This window comes from Trachypithecus francoisi, unplaced genomic scaffold (genome assembly GCF_009764315.1).
Source record: "Trachypithecus francoisi isolate TF-2019V2 unplaced genomic scaffold, Tfra_2.0 Lachesis_group15, whole genome shotgun sequence".
Lineage (NCBI taxonomy): Eukaryota > Metazoa > Chordata > Mammalia > Primates > Cercopithecidae > Trachypithecus > Trachypithecus francoisi.
This window is the reverse complement of record NW_022681460.1, coordinates 17,008,160-17,027,353: the sequence shown is the minus strand read 5'-3', so window position 1 is coordinate 17,027,353 and position 19,194 is coordinate 17,008,160. Positions and strand designations below refer to the sequence as shown.

The 19,194-nt window shown below is 35.4% G+C and overlaps 1 protein-coding gene across 4 annotated transcripts in view; it reads left to right on the top strand.

The window, feature by feature from the left end:
* ROS1 (ROS proto-oncogene 1, receptor tyrosine kinase) overlaps positions 1-19,194 on the top strand; it is a 151,145-nt gene that overhangs the window by 49,409 nt on the left and 82,542 nt on the right. For all 4 annotated transcript variants that reach the window (XM_033234395.1, XM_033234394.1, XM_033234393.1 and 1 more), the window contains 4 exons: positions 14,621-14,835; positions 15,173-15,333; positions 15,706-15,850; positions 17,995-18,257. In XM_033234395.1, the coding sequence (XP_033090286.1) occupies positions 14,621-14,835; positions 15,173-15,333; positions 15,706-15,850; positions 17,995-18,257 (784 nt within the window). The remainder of the gene's footprint in view (positions 1-14,620; positions 14,836-15,172; positions 15,334-15,705; positions 15,851-17,994; positions 18,258-19,194) is intronic.

Below are 19,194 nucleotides of genomic sequence, written 5' to 3'. Positions count from 1 at the left end.
AAGGCAGAACTCTTCCTGTGATGTCTTAAATGAAAACTAGAGAGTGAAAGGGACCACATGAAATTATCTCCTTGATCTGTGTCTTCAAACTTATCCCCCTGTCCTGCTCTTGTTGGCATCCCTACATCTTCCACATTAGCATTGTCAGATATTTTAAAAATAAATTTTACACTTTTATTTTAAAAAATTAGTTAAAATATATATAACATAAAATATTCAGATCTTAAGTATTCCATTACATCAGTTTAGACAAATGCATTTTGAGACGTAGAACATATCCATCATCACAAAAAATTCCTGTGCCCCTTCCCAATCAATCTGCACCCCTCCAGAAATATGTACTTTTTGTGTCTGGCTTTCTTTTACTTGGCGTAAAATCTTTTGCGATACATTCATGTCGTTATGTGTATTAGTTTTTCATTTTTATTGCTGAGTAATATTCCATTGTGTGAAGATACCGCTGTCTGTGTATCCATTCCATGCATGTCTTCATGAACATTTTAATTGCTTCCTAATTTTGGTTACTATGCATAAAACTGAATATTTATATACAAGCCTTTTTGTGGATGTATACTTGGATAAATACCTAGAAGTAGAATTGCTGGGTGATAGGGTAGATAGATGTTTATATTCTTAAGTAATTGCCAGTTTTTCAAAATGTTTGTGCCATTTTACATTCCCATAAAAATGTATGAAAATTGTCATTCTTCCATATCCTTTCAACAGTTGGCTTTGGCAATCTTTTTTATATTCACCATTCTTTGGTGTGGGGAGCAGTAAATATTGTGATTTTAACCAGCACTTCCCTGGTGACTATCAATTTTGATCACTTTTTCATTTGTTATTGGCCATTTATATATCTTCTTTTATGATGTGCCTGTTCTAGTATTCTTCTCATTTTTAAATGAATTGTCTTTTCATTATTGAGTTGTTCTGTATATAAGCACTTTGTCAAAATATATGTTGTGAATATTTTCTCTCAGTGTTTAATTTATCTGCTTATTTTCTTGGTGGTGTGCTTTGATGAGCAGAATTTCATTTTGATTAAGTCCAATTTATGCATTTTCTATATTCTGTGCTTTCTGTGTTTTCTACAAGAAATCTTAGCCTATCCCAAAGTTGTGAAGATTTTATACTGTATTTTTTCTAGAAGCTTTATCGTTTTAGCTTTCATGATTAGATCTGTAATTCATCTTAAATTTATTTTGGGATATGGTGTGAGATATGAGTTAAAGTTTTCTTTTTTTCCTTTCTATAGGGATATCCAGTTATTCTAGCACCATTTGCTGAAGAGATTTTCTCTTTATTTAGTTGCATTGGGACCTTTATTGAAAATAATATGGGCCAGGCACGGTGGTTCACGCCTGTAATCCCAGCACTTTGGGAGGCCAAGGTGGGTGGATAGCCTAAGGTCAGGAGTTTGAGACCAGCCTGACCAACATGGTGAAACCTCATCTCTACTAAAAATATAAAAAGTAGCCAAGCGTGGTGATGGATGCCTGTAATCCCAGCTACTCAGAAGGCTGAGGCATGAGAATCACTTGAAACTGGGAGGCAGAGGTTGCAGTAAGCAGAGATCATGCCATTGCACTCCAGCCTAGGCAACAAGAGTGAAACTCTGCCAAAGAAAAAAAAAAGAGAGAGAGAGAGGGAGAGAGAAAGAAAGAAAGAAAGAAGAAAGAAGAAAGAAAGAAAGAAAGAAAGAAAGAGAGAGAGAGAAAGAAAGAAGAAAGAAAGAAAGAAAGAAAGAAAAAGAAAGAAAGAAAGAAAGAAAGAAAATAATTTAACTGTATATGTGTGTGTCTATTTCTGGACTCTCTATTCTGTTCCTTTGATATGTTTGTTTATTCTTTTTGCCAGTGCTACACTGTCTTGATTACTGTAAATTCAGAGAAAAACTTGAAGCTAGGCAAATTCAATCCTTCTATTTTGCTTTTCTTTTTCAATATTTTTATTTTGGCTATACTTGATCTTCTGCCTTTCCAAATAGATTTTAAAATCATCTCACTAATTTCTAGAATAAATCCTGCTGGAATTTTGAATCTCTTTTCAGTTCAGGGAGAATGAATATCTTTTTTGAACCTTCCAATCAATGAAAATGATGTATCTCTCCATTTGTCTAGGTTTTCTTTAATATCTCTCAGCAGTGTTTTATAGTTTTTAGTGTAGATGTCTAAAATATCTTTTATTAGGTTAATGCCTAGGTATCTAATTTTTTGACGCTTTGTGTATGTTATTTTTTAAAATCCCATTTTCTAAATGTCCATTACTAGTGTGGGAAAACACAATTGCGTTTTGTATATGACTTTGTATGTTATACATTTTTAAGTTAATTTCTATGTCCTAGTAGATTTCTTCTAGAATACTTTAGTAAGAGGTAGAGTAGTCTCAAAAATGACTTAGGAAGCATTCTCTCCTCAATTTTCTGAAAGCATTTGTATAGCATTGCTATTAATTCTTCTTTAGTTTTGATAAAATCCACAAGCGAATTCATCTGGACCTGGAGTTTTCTTTGTGGAAAATTATTTGATTACAAATTCAGTATCTTTTAAGGATATAAGGCTATTTATTTGTATTTCTTCTTGAGCCAGTTTTGGTAATTCATGCTTTCAAGAATTTGTCATTTTCCACGAGTTGTCAAATTTAATAATATCCTCTTATTATAATTTTCATGTCTACAGTGTCTGCAGTGATATCCTTTTATACTTCTGCTATTGGTACATTTTTTTTCTTGATCACTCCTGCTAAAGGTTTGTCAGATTTATTTATCTTTTCAAATAATCTGTTTCTGGTATTATTGATTTTTTTCTGTTTTGTCAATTTTTGATTTCATTAATTTCTAATCTTATTTTTATTATTTTCCCTTTTCTATTTATTTTAGCCAAAAAGTTATTTTCTAGCTTTTTAGATTGAAAAGAAGGGTCATTGTTTTTGTATCATTCCACTCACTGGCATTTAAAACTATGAGTTTCTTTCAAGGTCTATATTAGTTGCATTCAACAGATTTTGGTATGTCTCCAACTGTGATTATAGATTTGCCTATAGTTCTTTTGGGTTAATGTATTTGAGTGCTTTGTATTTAGTATGTTGATTATCTATGTACTTGATTATATTGCCTTTTTATCACTATGAAACACTCCTATTCATCTATGCTAATATTCTTCATCTTAAAGATTCCTTTGTCTGATATTACTATGGTCACATCAGCTTTCTTTTGCTTAGTGTTTGCATAGTACAACTATTTCCATGTATTTACTTTTTAACTGCTTTGAGTATTTATATTTATTGTATTGTTTTATTGTTGGTTTTAAAATTTTTATTTTAGTTTAAGGGGTACATGTGCAGGTAAATTCTATAGATAAACAGCATGTCCTGGGGGTTTGGGGTACAGATTGTTACCCAGGTAACAAGCATATTACCCAATAGGTAGTTTCTCTTTTTTAAAAACATTTATTTTTTAATTCAATAGGTTTTTGGGGAACAGGTGGTGTTCGGTTACATGGATAAGTTCTTTAGTGGTGAATTCTGAAATTTCGGTAAACCCATCACCTGAGCGGTGTATACTGTACCCAGTGTGTAGTCTTTTATCCCTCACCCTCCTCCCACCCTTTACTTTAAATCCCCAAAGTCCATTGTATCCTTCTTATGCCTTTGCATCCTCATAGCTTAGCTCCCACTTATGAGTGAGAGTGTATGATGTTTTGTTTTCCATTCCTGAGTTACTTCATTTAGAATAATGGTCTCCAATTCCATCTGGGTTGCTATGAATGCCATTATTTTGTTCCTTTTTATGATTGAGTAGTATTCATATGTATCTATGATTTTTTTTCTTTCCTTCTTTCTTTCTTTTTTTTTAAATTATACTTTAAGTTCTAGGGTACATGTGCACAATGTGCAGGTTTGTTACATATGTATATATGTGTGTGTGTGTGTGTATATATATACACCACATTTTCTTTATTCACTCATTGATGGGTGTTTGCGCTGGTTCCATATTTTTGCAATCATGAATTGTGCTGCTCTAAACATGCATGTGCATGTATCTTTTTCATATAATGACGTCTTTTCCCCAGGTGGACACCCAATGGTGGGATTGCTGGATCAAATGGTAGATCTACTTTTAGTTCTTGCAGGACTTTTCACACTGTTTTCCATAGTGGTTGTACTAGTTTACATTCCCACCAGCAGTGTAAGAGTGTTCCCTTTTCACCACATCCATGCCAACATTTGTTTTTTGAGATGGTTTTTTTTTCTTGTTGATTTGTTTGCATTCCTTATAGATTCTGGATATTAGTCCTTTGTCAGATACATAGTTTGTGAATATTTTCTCCCACTATGTGGGTTGTCTGTTTACTCTGCTTATTATTTTGCTGTGCAGAAGTTTTTTAGTTCAATTAAGTCCCATCTATTTATCTTTGTTTTTGTTGCATTTGATGTTGGGTTCTTTGTCATAAAGTCTTTTCCTAAGCCAATGTCTAGAAGGGTTTCTTCAATGTTATCTTCTAGAATTGTTAAGGTTTCAAGTCTTAGATTTAAGTCTTTGATCCATCTTGAGTTGATTTTTGTATAAGGTGAGACATGAGGATCCAGCTTCTTTCTTGTACATGTGGTTTTCCAATTATCCCAGCACCATTTGTTGAATAGGGTGTCCTTTCCCTACTTTATGTTTTTGTTTGCTTTGTCGAAGATCAGTTGGCTGTAAGTAATTGGCTTTATTTCCGGGTTCTCTATTCTGTTACATTGATATGTGTGCCTATTTTTATACCAGTATCATACTGTTTTGGTGACTATATCCTTATAGTACAGTTTGAAGTCAGGTAATGTGATGCCTCCAGATTTGTTCTTTTTGCTTAATCTTGCTTTGGCTATGTGGGCTCTTTTTTGGTTCCACATGCATTTTAGGATTGTTCTCTCTTGTTCTGTTAAGAATGATGCTGGTATTTCGATGTGAATTACATTGAATTTGTAGATTGCTTTTGGAAGTATGGTCATTTTTCACAATATTGAGTCTACCCATTCATGAGCATGGGATGTTTCCATTTGTTTATGTCATCTATGATTTTTTTTTCTTTCTTTCTTTTTTTTTTTTAATTATACTTTAAGTTCTAGGGTATATGTGCACAACGTGCAGGTTTGTTACATATGTATACATGTGCCATGTTGGTGTGGTCATCTATGATTTCTTTCAGCAGTGTTGTATAGTTGTCCTTACAGAAGTCTTTCATCTTCTTAGGTACATTTGTGAGTATATTTTTGCAGCTATCATAAAAGGGATTGAATTATTGATTTGATTCTCAGCTTGGTCACTGTTGGTGTATAGCAGTGCTACTGATTTGTGTACATTAATTTTGTATTCTGAAACTTTATTGAATTCATTTATCAGTATTAGGAGCTTTATGGAGAAGTATTTAGGGTTTTCTAGATATATGATCATGTCATCAGCAAATACTGATAGTATGACTTCCTCTTTACTGATTTGGATGCCCTTTATCTCTTTCTCTTGTCTGATTACTCTAGCTAGGACTTCCAGTACTATGTTGAACAGAACTGGTGAGACTGGGCATCCTTGTCTTGTTCCAGTTCTCATAGGGAATGCTTTCAACTTTTTCCTATTCAGTATAATGTTGGCTGTAGGTTTGTCATAGATGACTTTTATTACATTAAGATATGTCCCTTCTATGCCAGTGTTGCTGAGGTTTTAATCATAAAGGGATGCTGAATTTTGTCAAGTGGTTTTACTGCATCTATTGAGATGATCATGTGATTTTTGTTTTTAATTCTATTTATGTGGTATATCACACTTATTTCCTTGTGTATGTTAAACCATACCTATATCCTTGGTATGAAACCCACTTGATTATATGGATTATTTTTTGATATGCTGTTGGATTCATTTAACTAGTATTTGCTTAACGACGTTTGCATCTGTATTCATCAGGGATGTTTGTCTGAAGTTTTCTTTTTGTGTTATGTCTTTCCTGGTTTTGGTATTAGGGTGATATTGGCTTCATGCAATGATTTAGGGAGGATTCCCTCCTTATCTTTTGGAATAGTGTCAATAGAATTAGTACCAATTCTTTGAATATCTGATAAAATTCAGCTGTTTATCTGTCTGGTCCTAGACTTTTTTTTTGTTGGCAATTTTTAAATTAACCTTTCAGTCTTGCTTCTTGTTATTGGTCTGTTCAGAGTTTCTATGTATCCCTAGTTTAATCTAGGAGGGTTGTATATTTTCAGGAATTTATCCATCTCCTCTAGGTTTTCTAGTGTGTGCGTATAGAGGTGTTCATAGTGGCCTTGAATGATCTTTTGTGTTTCTGTAGTATTGGTTATAATATCTTACATTTTGTTTCTAATTGAGCTTGTTTGGATCTTCTCTCTTCTTTTCTTTATTAATCTTCCTAATGGTCTATCGGTTTTGTTTATCTTTTCAAAGAACCAGCTTTTCGTTTCATTTAACTTTTGTATTGCCTTTTTCTATTGATTTCACTTAGTTCTACTCTGATCTTTGTTATTTCTTTTCCTCTGTTGGGTTTCAGTTTGGTTTGTTTTTGTTTTTCTAGTTCCTGAGGTGTGACCTTAGATTGTCTGTGTGTGCTCTTTCAGACTTTTTGATGTAGGCATTCAATGCTTTGAACTTTCCTCTCAGCACTGCTTTTTGCTGTATCCCAGATGTTTTGATAGGTTATGTCACTGTTCAGTTCAAATAATTATTACCTCTCCCTCTTGATTGCATTGTTGACCCAATGATCATTCAGGAGCAAGTTATTTAATTTCCATGTATTTGCATGGTTTTGAGGGTTCCTTTTGGAGTTGATTTCCAATTTTTTTTTCCACTGTGGTCTGAGAGTATACTTATATATTAATTTCGATTTTCTTATATTTGTTGAGACTTGTTTATTTGGCTATCATGTGGCCTGTCTTGAAGAGTTTTCCATGTGCTGATGAATAGAATGTATATTCTGCAGTTGTTGACTAGAATATTCTGTAAATATCTGTTAAGTCCATTTGTTTTAGAGTATAATTGAAGTCCATTGTTTTTTTGTTGACTTTCTGTCATCACAACCTGTTTAGTGCTGTCAGTGGAGTATTGAAGCCCCTACTGTTGTGTTGCTGCCTATCTCATTTCTTAGGTCTAGGAGTCATTGTTTTATAAATTTGGGAGATCCAGTGTTAGGTGCATATATATTTAGGACTGTGATATTTTCCTGTTGGACTAGTCCTTTTATCATTATATAATTTCCCTCTTTGTCTTTTTAAACTGTTGTTGCTTTAAAGTCTGTTTTGTCTGATATAAGAATAGCTACGTCTGCTCACTTTTGGTTTCCATTTGCATGGAATATCTTTTTCCATTCCTTTACGTTGAGTTTCTGTGAGTTCCTTATGTGTTAGGTGAGCCTCTTGAAGACAGAAGAAATTTGGTTGGTGAATTCTTACCCATTTTGCAATTCTGTATCTTCGAAGAAGTGCATTTAGGCCATTTACATTCAATGTTAGTGTTGAGAAGTGAGGTACTATTCTATTCGTTATGCTAGTTACTGCATGAATATCTTTTTTTTTATTGTGTTATTGTTTTACAGGTTCTTTGAGATTTATGCTTTAAGGAGGTTCTATTTTGGTGTATTTCAAGTATTTGTTTCAAGATTTAAAGCTCCTTTTAGCAGTTCTTGCAGTGCTAGCTTGTTAGTGGCAAATTCTCTCAGCCTTTGTTTGTCTGAAAAAGACTGTGACTTTCTTTCATTTGTGAAGCTTAGTTTTGCTGAATACAAAATTCTTGGCCAATAATTGTTCTGTTTAAGGAGGCTAAAGATAGGACCCCTATCCCTTCTAGCTTGTAGGGTTTCTGCTGAGAAATCTGCTGTTAATCTGATAGGTTTTCATTTATAGGTTACCTGATGTTTTTGCCTTGAAGCTCTAAAGATCCTTTCCTCCATCTTGACTTTAGATAACCTGATGACTGTGTGCCTAGGCAATGATCTTTTTGTGATGAATTTCCCAGGTGTTCTTTGGGCTTCTTGTATTTGAATGTCTAGATCTCTAGCAAGACCAGGGAAGTTTTCCTCAATTATTCCCTCAAATATGTTTTCCAAACTTTTAGATTTCGATTCTTCCTTGGAAGCACCAATTATTCTTAGGTTTGGTCATTTAACAGGATCTCAAACTTCTTATACGCTTTATTCTTTTTTTTGGTTATTATTCCTTTTTTTGTTTGTTTTTGTTGGACTGAGTTAATTCAAAAGCCTTGTCTTCAAGCTCTGAAGTTCTTTCTTCTACTTGTTTGATTCTATTGCTGAGACTTTCTAGTGTATTTTGCATTTCTCTAAGCATGTCCTTCATTTCAAGAAGTTGTGATTGTTTTTTATTTATGCTGTCTATTTCTCTGGATATTTTTTCTATCCATATCCTGTATCATTTTTTAAATTTCTTTAAGTTGGTATTCACCTTTTTCTAGTGCCTCCTTGATTAGCATATTAATTGACTTTCTGAATTCTTTTTTCTGGCAATTCAGAGATTTCTTGGTTTGGATCCATTGCTGGTGAGCTAGTGTGATCTTTTGGGGATGTTAAAGAATTTTGTTTTGTAATATTACTGGAATTGTTTTTCTGGATTTGGGTGGACTATGTCAGAGGAAGATCTAGGGCTCAAAGACTGTTCAGATTCTTTTGTCCCATGGGGTGCTCCCTTGATGTGGTGCTCTCCCTCTTCCCCTAGGGATGGGGCTTCCTAAGAGCTGAACTGCGATGATTATTATTTCTGTTCCAGGTCTAGCCTCCCAGTGGAGCTACCCAGCTCCAGGCTGGTACTGGGAAGTGTCTGCAAAGGCTTTATGATGTGATTCATCTTCAGGTCTCTCAGCCATGGATACTAGCATCTGTTCTGGTGGAGATAGCAGGGGACTGAAGTGGACTCTGGGAGGGTCCTTTGTGGTACTTTTGTTTAGTGCACTGGTTTTGTGTTGGTTGGCCTCCAGCCAGGAGCTAGCACTTTCAAAAGAGCATTAGTTGCAGTAGTATAGGGAAGATACAAGCTTGCCCTAGAGTCACCTGGATAAGTATTCAGGTTTCTCAGGCAGTGGGTGGGGCCATAGAGCCCCCAAGAGAGTATGTCTTTTGTCTTCAGCTACCAGGATGGGTAGAGAAAGACCATCAGTTGGGGCAGGGTTAGGCATGACTGAGCTCAGACTCTCCTTGGGCAGGGCTTGCTGTGGCTGCTGTGGGAGATGGGGGTGTAGTTCTCAGGCTGATGGAGTTATGTTCCCAGGGGTATTATGGCTGCCTTTACTGCCTTATACAGGCCACCAGGGAAGTGAGGAGAAGCCAGCAGTGACAGGCTTCGTCCAACTCCCACACATCCTGAAAGGCCGGTCTCACTCCCACTGGGTTCCCCATGCAGCCAGTGAGTAGGGCTAAGAACTTGCTGCAAGTTACAAGCCTCCCTGCTGAAAAAGCAAGCAGGGCTTTCAGGTTTCATACCTTCCACCTGTCATGGTTTCTGTGTTCATATCTGCACTCCCTGTTTGTCCTCTTTTCCAGGTTCTGTCCAGGAAACTTTGTATTTGGTTGAAATTTTTACAAAGTTCAGCTGGAACTTTTCTTCTTTCTGTGGTCTTTCTGCAGTTCCACTGGCAGCCCTCCCCAAGGATCTCAGCAAGACAAAGTCAGGAATGGCTTCCCTGGGGTCTGCAAGTGCTCACAGGGCTCTTCCCGCTGCTTCCTCTACCCCTATATTTTGCTTGGCTCTAAATTTGCCTCAGCTCCAGGTGAGGTCAAATCCTTTTCCCATGATCTGGACCTTCAGGTTTCCCACAGAGGATGTGTTTTTGGGGGCGGACACTCCCCATATCACACTTTGGGCACTCAGATTTTTGGCTGTCTCACAAAGCCTGCAGCAGCAAGTCTCTTCCTTCAAAGGGTCTGTGGATTCTCTCAGCTGTCTTGATATGTTCCTGTGGTAGTTCTTGGAGCAAAAGTTCATGATGTGAGTCTCCACATGCTGCTCTGTCCATTGAATGGGAGCTGCAAGTTAGTCCTCGCCTTCTATCCAACATTTTGGGAATTGATCTGAGTCTTTACATTTAAAGTGTATATCTTGTAAACAACATGCAGGATTTTGCATTTTTACACAATCTAACAATTTCTGCATTTTAATTAAGGCATTTGGTTCATTTACATTTAATATAATTATCGATATGTTTGGATTTAAGTCTATTATCTTGATGTGTGACTTCCATTTTTCTCTTAGCTCTTTGTTCCTTTGTTTCTACTTCTTTACCGTTTTTGTGGGTGAATAAAATAATTTTTAGTATTCCATTTTATCTCCTCTAATGACATTTTAGGTATGTCTATTTATATTTTTTAGGCTACATTAGAAATTAAAATATGCGTTTTTTACATGATACATCTTCAACTTATCAAGTCAACATCCAAATATATCCTTCACTTCATAAATGATTTAAAAACTTTATGACTAGATACGTCTAATTTTTACCACCCTACTCTTAGTGTTCTTGGTGTTATATGTTTTACTTCTATTCATACTTTAAAATCCATGTTCTTTTGTAAATAGCCAATAATTTAAAAATATGTAATAGTTTTTAAGGGAGAAGTTACACATCTAAAATTAAAATATAGGACATAAAGTCATTAGAACCCAGCGTTGAGAGGGAGAATTTAGAGATCATTTTATTTCATTGATGAGGACACTGAGGCCCAGAGATGTTAATGCATTTTCCTAATATCACATTGTTAATCAGAGGAATGGTCAGGAAGTGATTAAAACAAAATGTCATACTCTAAAGGAAAGATTTCTGTTATTAGGTTCTTGGGTCCCCAGAGGGTTCATAGAAGGCTTTAGGATGTGTCAGTGCTCTGAAATTGAGGATTCATATCTTTCATCAAAATTCCAAAAAAGTCTCATAAAGTTCAACAATTGTTTTATGAAGACAATGCTGACAATATTTTTAGAATAAAAATTACTTTTTTGGTAAGTAGAAAAACTCTAAGTCATGGAGACTCTGAAAAAGGAGTGTACGTATGTGTATATTTATCTTTCTATCTATAGATATAGATTTATACACATACATCAGTATGTATTCATATGTGTATATCCATATATATCCACATACATTTATATGCATATGCATATATGTATATAAATATATGTATATATGGAAGTGTATATGGATGTACATATATATGCATATATATGGATGTGTATATATGTGTATGCACATGGATGTATGTAGATATATATTTATGTATATATCCATATATACACACACACACACAATGCATATAAGCACATAAACACAACAAATCTGATTGATCAATTACTTCATATCAAGTATGGTACATAGTTCAGCTGGTTTCCTACCTGTGAATCAGAGAAAACTGATTATTCTTTTCCTTAGCAGCTTAAGGTACTGACAATCTGATTGCCAAAACAAGCTGTCTAAAGTGAGATATAGACAATGTTCAAAGCAACAGTGTTCTGAAGGATCATAGTCCATTCTCTGCATTCTCTGTGTCTGTATATGCTGGTTTCTTTGAGTTTAGCTCCTCAAGCATCCACAGATGCAATGTAAAGTAGAGGAAGGAAATTCCTTCTTAAAAAATGTATTTTCTCATCTCAAAGTTAGTAATGTTTTCTTGTATGTATGCATAGTGGAGTATAGCAGCTCCCAGTGAAATAACACAAAGGGCAGGCACTTTTGCCCTCCAAGTAAGTCTTGCCTTTTAATCCTATCAGGAAAAAAAGAAGTTTTACATATAGAGATTGGGATTCCAGAGTCATCTTATAAGGAGAAAGTATTTTCTAATATATAATCAAAATTCCTTCCCTTTAGTTTGGATCAGCTTTGTCCAATACAAATATAATGCAAGTCACATATGTAATTATAAATATTCTACTTGACTCATTTACAAAAAAGTAAAAACAAGTAAACATAACTTTAATAGTACATTTTAATATTTTGATAACATATCAAAATGTCACTTCAATATGCAATCTGAATAAAACTTATAAAGTTACTTTATATTCTTTTTTCACATTAATTCTTGGATGTCCTGCTTGTATTTTATGTTTATAGCATATCTTAATTTGCAAACTGAGTTTGCATAGAAAATCTTTGATCTGTATTTAGATTTCATAAAATTTACAGGCAAAATAGTTGATTTACATACTCATTCTAAAATACTCAAAAATATTTTAATATATTATACACGATCCATAATATACGAATCAAATATTAGTTTTAAAATTTAGCACAAATTAATTAAAATTAAATAACATTAAGTTTTGGTTCCTTGGTCATACCACATTTCAAGGGCTCAGTAGTCACATGTAGCTAGTTGCTGCTGTACTGAGCAGTACATCTCTAGTCTGTAGTAGAGATGAGATAAACTGATTGCTGTCACTCATCATATTCTGAACTTAAGAACTGTAATTGAATTGCCCTTCAAACTACTCTTCCCTCTCCTATGTACATCCATTCCCTTTAGTTGATACAAATACAATCTATTTGAGGCACTGTGAAATTCTCAAAACAAAACTTTTATTTATATTTTTCTAAAGAGAGGAAAGTGAATGCTTTAAAATGATTTACAGAAATCACTGAAAAAAAAAAAAAATCAACCAATCACTCCAAAAAGCTGAGGATAACTGAGATAGTTTTGTTTTTGAGTACTAAACAAGTGTTATAATTTTAGAAACAAGCAGATTTTTCAAGTAAAAATAATTGCAAAATTTCCTTCTATTGAGGGAAAAAACCTCTAAACACAATTTAAGTAACAGCGTTTTTACTTGAATTTCCTAGTCTGAAAAGGAGCGTTTTGATCAAACTATTGAAACTGATAAGCACTTTGAAATAACAGACAGTTGTGAATAGTATAAAGTGAAGGACCCAGCATGCTAGAATAATAAATGGCAGGTAAATCAGATGACTAACCAAGAGTAGGAGGAAGGCATGGTTCAATGGGGAGAAACAATTCAACAGATCATGCCTTCTGGATTGATTTTCTCTGTTCATCTTGTTATGCCTGGCTGTTCATTTTGGGGTTGTGGGGTCACGGAATTGATTTTTAAAAATCCATCTTTTTATTTCTTGAGAAAACCATGATGAAATGAGATCGGCTTCACCCAGATGCAGACTTATTAGTGTTATACCCACATTTAATAGATGGTTCAATGAGAGGTTAAATTATTTGCCTGAAGTCAAACATTTAATAATTGGTTGAGCTGGAGTTCCATGCAGTCTGTCTGTTTCTGAAGAATCCCCTACACTGCAAATTCATTAATTCACAGTGGGGCCTAGTCTCATTCAGAAATGAGAATAGTCATGTAGGCATACAGGCCATGACTTCTTCTCATCAAGTGAACTGGGTTAGATGTGAGGTGGTTGATTTAAGAACAAGGAATCTGAGTGAGCGTTGTTGGATACCCTAGAAGGCTGCCCACACAGGGCAGTGTCAGAGCAGTGATGAATTCTGCTCATAACAGAGTTATTCTGTATGCCTAGGGACTGGAGTCCTCATGGCTACCACATTTAAGAGCTGTCATTCCTGTCAAATCTGGATAAATGCTTGGAAATTCTTGCACTTTGGGTGTGTCTTTTTTTCAAATCCCTCAATGCAATAGGCATTCCTTTTTAAAGTAACATGTACCTGAATCCTAACTTGCTGTCTCCATCACGATTTATTACATTGACTGGTCTCAAAGCCCTTCTGCTTCACATCCATAGGCTAACTTCACATCTCTAGGCTAATTGATTGCATTGGTTGGTCCCAAAGCCCTTCTGCTTCACATTTACAGATGGCAAATTTATACTTCAGGCATTGGTTTTTGTGGGTCTCATTTCTGGATGATTACCTTATTTCCAGGTCCTCTAAGAACCTTGCCTCATGTCTTTCTCATGCTAATGCAAGTGTTGTAGGAGCACATAGAATAAACCAAAGATGCAATTTCTGAACTAATAAAGTAATGGGAATCCAGGTTGTGCCTTTGTTGTAGAGTATTACCAAAATCACAAGTATTTTTTAAAAAGCTGCAACCTATCTAAACACTCTTGATATTGTAATATCACATTAATAAGAAAAGCCCCCAGAGAGGAGCACAGTGCTCATGCCTGTGATCCCAGCACTTTGGGAAGCTGAGGCGGATGGATCCCTTGAGGTCAGGAGTTCGAGACCAGCCTGGCCAACATGTGAAACCCTGTCTCAACTAAAAATACAAAAAAATTAGCCAGGCATAGTGATGTGTGCATGTAATCCCAGCTACTTGGGAGGGTGAGGCAGGAGAATATCTTGAAGCTGGAAGGCGGAGGTTGCAGCGGGCTGTGATCATGCCACTGCACTCCAGCCTGGGCAACAGAGTGAGACTCCATTTCAAAGAAACAAGAAAAGCCCCCAGAAAATTTAGGTCTATTACTTTTAAAAAATGTAAAATAAAAACCCAACTTAATATGAAACAAAAAAAGACAATAATTGTTAGAAAGTATTTTCTTTATTTTAATGTACATGAATATGCACAGATACTCACAAACACATATTCTCATGAGTATTTGCATGGACTAGCTCTTCCACCACTCCAGAAACACACACTAATTGGCGTTATGTTTTAGCAGCACTGGGGATACCACCATCACAGAGTTTGCAGCCTGGAGTACTTCTGAAATTTCCCAGAATGCACTGATGTACTATAGTGGTCGGCTGTTCTGGATCAATGGCTTTAAGATTATCACAACTCAGGAAATAGGTCAGAGAACCAGTGTCTCTGTTTTGGAACCAGCCAAATTTAATCAGTTCACAATTATTCAGACATCCCTTAAGCCTCTGCCAGGTACAGTATTTCATTCCTGCTTACCCTACTCCATTATACCTTTGGTTAAATAAATACTTAGGCTGAAATTTTTTTTTCTTAAGAATTAAGTTTTAAGAGGAACAAGGCTTCAGTAATTTCAGTTCATTTGCTTGCAGTGAGTTTAATCTTAAACCAAATTTACAGCCTGAAAAAGTCAGAAAAAGATGATTTTTTTCACGATATGTTAAAGAAAAGAAAAGAAAAATTTTGTTTCAGTTCTAATTATTAGTAATTGCTATTGATGTTCTATGATTTCTATATTGATCAATAATCCCCAGTTTTTTCTCCTATTTCTTTTTTTTCTTTCATCCTGTAGGGAACTTTTCCTTTACCCCTAAGGTTATTCCAGATTCTGTTCAAGAGTCTTCATTTAGGATTGAAGGAAATGCTTCAAGTTTTCAAATCCTGTGGAATGGTCCCCCTGCAGTAGACTGGGGTGTAGTTTTCTACAGCGTAGAATTTAGTGCTCATTCTAAGGTATGGTGTTGGTTCTAGTAACTTTCATTTCCCAAACAGACCATACCATCTGTGTCAGCCCTACCCACACTGATCTGTACCATCTTGACTTAGCCAAGCCCATCTTCTTTGTCATTCCCATAGCATTTGTTTATTAAGGGTATTCCCCAGAAGACTTGTTTGCAGCCAGTCTCTGACTGGTGCTGACTGCTGTGCTGGACACACTTTAACTGATCTGTGTGGCACAACATGGAACTTGCCAAAATTAGCACTTCCAAAATTGCAAATTTTGATTCTACATGTGAACCAAAGTTTGGAGATTTTAGGTAATAAGGAATGAATGATTTTGTAATTCTCTCCCTGAGAAAATAATGTTTTCTGTTTATATTTTAGTTCTTGGCTAGTGAACGACACTCTTTACCTGTATTTACTGTGGAAGGACTGGAACCTCATGCCTTATTTAATCTTTCTGTCACTCCTTATACCTACTGGGGAAAGGGCCCCAAAACAGCTCTGTCCCTTCGAGCACCTGAAACAGGTACAGGGGTTAAAATCTCTTTTTTAAAAAAAGCAGAATCTCACTTTTCATGATCTGGAATGGGAAGTTGATATTTAAAAATAACTTTCAGTTTTATAGATGTTTTTAGATTCAATATCCTTTCAATGACTTTTTGGAGATTAGAATAGCTTCATTAACATAAATATGCATAATTTATTCCAAAAGAATAGTTCAAAGATTTCTTAACAGCCATTTCATTTGATTGTAGTGATGTAGAAGATGCAGATGCATATTTCAGGTAATTTGCAAAATCTTTTATAAGGAAAATGGGCATTTAAGGGCGAGACAGTTTTCTTGGAAGGCAGACTATCCTCATAGACGAGAACTCGGAATCTTCTGTAGGTGAATAACTGATACCTAAATTTAATGTTTTGAGGAAAAGATATTTTAAAAAGGATACTAGCCGTATCATTACATGTGTATATCACCTTAAAGTGTACAAAGCACATTTTTATGTATCACTCCTTTATTAAATATTTACTACATACCTATCATTTGTCAGAAACATCATTTCATTTGATCCTCACATAGCTCTGAGACAGGTAGGAAAGTCTTATTATCTTGATTATGCAAGAAAGAAAATGAAAGCCTAGTGGCTGCCCAAATAAAATAGTTACTAAGTAGTTTAATCAAATCTCCAATCAGTCACTTTTACAAATGTTGGTAAATGATAGGAATTTATGTAAAGCTAATACAGGATTTGGCAGGTGGTAAGAGCTTAATAAATATAGATATCCATTCCCCATTACCTTTTTTACTGTTAAGATTATTTCAACAATATTCATCTATGAATCACGCAACAGGAACATAGTGAGACCTGGGCAGGTTCCAGAGCAGTTAGCATTGGATCCAGGAATGTTCTGCTTGAGATTTCCTTGGGATATCAGCTTGGTTGAATTGTCCTGTGGAAAAGGACTTGACTGAATCCATCAGGGGAGCCAGTGGGAGCAAGAGTCAACAGCACTCTGCTGGATATTGGAGGCAATAAGAAAGGATGATAAGATTTGGCCTTTGCCTTCAGGAAATTTACAATATAACCAGGAAATTATCCAAATTGACCAATATTTATTAACCACTTACTGTGTGCTCATTCTATACTAGACTTGGGAGGATTTAACGAGGAATAAGAAGAGATGCTTTCTCTGATGGAGCTCATAAAACAGGGGAGAGATAAACACATGCACAGCAAATGATAGTAGATACTAGAGAGTTATTCCTGAGCAGCAGTGGCATAGAGTGAGTAGACAAGCCTATGAAACCTTCACGTATATCAAGCTGCCTCAGGCATTCTTAAGAGGGAAGATGCCTTTGGGAAATGGAAACTTTAGTGCACCCTGAAAGATGGAGCAATAAGAGGTATCCCATGTAAGAAGCGAAGCCTAATGTAAGAAGGCCTGGAGATTGAATAATAGTGTGAGTGTTAAACATTAGATAGCAATGTGATTGGAATGAAGGAGGGAATGAAGACCTTGCGGAGGAGTCCTAAGAGAGGAGAGGGCCATCCAGAGAGAATGACTTAGAAATCAGGCAGAGACATTTCTCTTGATTAAAGGACTGAGAGTTACTGAACCGCTTGGTTTGGCTCTAGAATAAATAAGTACTCCCAAACCTTGCTCTTGGGGTACTATCAGCCTCCCCTAAAACTTTCTGCTTCCTAGGGACTTCAGGGTGACAGGGCCTAGGTCTCTGATTTATGCTGTGTTTTACACCCTGAACTGGCTGAAGGCTGGTGGGACTTACTGCCAGACATCCCTATGATGACATTTTCGGCTTCACTGAAATCACTCTGTCAGGATGAAAGTGAATGTTGCATTTTATAGGGAGAACCAGACACCTTCCATCTACACAAGGCACAGACAAGAAAGGTGTGCTTAAATGGTAGTAGGAAGGATTTGAGTTGAACGTAAGGAAGTCTTGCCTGTCAGTCAGATGTGCTGAAATTATGAGGATGAGCTCCTGAAGAAATCTGTGGAATATTCTCTCCTGAAGATCTTTAAGAATGCAATAAATATACTGCAAATGCCTGGAATGATAAATATTGTTAAGTTGTTTACAATCTCATTGTAAGTGGTAAAAGTCCGTCTTCTATTCTTTTCTGCTCTATCCGTGCCTCTACTTTTCAGTTCCATCAGCACCAGAGAACCCCAGAATATTTATATTACCAAGTGGAAAATGCTGTAACAAGAATGAAGTTGTGGTGGAATTTAGGTGGAACAAACCTGAGCATGAAAATGGGGTGTTAACAAAATTTGAAATTTTCTACAAAATATCCAATCAAAGTATTACAAACAAAACATTTGAAGACTGGATTGCTGTCAATGTCACTCCCTCAGTGATGTCTTTTCAACTTGAAGGCATGAGTCCCAGATGCTTTGTTGCCTTCCAGGTATGAGAGAGAAAACAGAAGATATGAGAGTGCAAACAGATTTAAAGGACTATGTTAAGAATTCTGTCACCCTGTCAATAGTTTAGGTATACTGTGATCAAAGAGGTCAAGTGGGCAGCAAAAGTAGAGAGGCAAGAGGGGATTGCTCGGGTAAAGGACATTTTCAGAACTTTCTCATATTGGGGAACTTTGCAAATTCATAGTAAGTCATTCTTTTTCTTTTTGCTTTTCTTTTGAAGCTGTATCACGATTTTAATTTTTCTATGTTACAGATTACAGATTTGTTTTACATTTTTATTGATATATATTATAGTTGTACATACATTTGGGGTACATGTGTTACTTTGATAAACAATTATTTTTCAATAAAATCACTATAGGCCTTGCACCACAGTAGGTACTTTGTATTCATTATCTCATTTGATCATCATACTATAAAGAAAAAGTTAAGTCCTTGAGAGTATCAGTCAATTACCAAAGCTGTGTGGCTGAAAAGCACTGTGCTGTAATGCTTTCCACCATTTCTTTTTGGGGAAAATAACATCTTGGGGAGTGTTTTGGAGATCTGAGTTGCCTAAGGATTTGTTTTACTTTTCATAAAATTCTAATTTAATAATTATTTTGATAATTTGTTAAGTCCACATATACTAATCAAATAAGTTATACATGAAAGTTAAAGATAATACACATTCCTGTTTGGTAAAAATTAGTGTTTTGGTAAAATAAATATTCTGGCTAAGTGTGTCTATATATAGAATATACAGTGTATATATAGAATATATAGTATATATATGTGTATAGATATATAGTTTCAAAGTTTGGTCACCTTGGAACTATACAAAGTGATATGCATGGATATATACGAGTTTCATTTAACACAGTTTTGTACAAAAGTAAACACTACTATATATATATATGCACCATTATAAATCATACA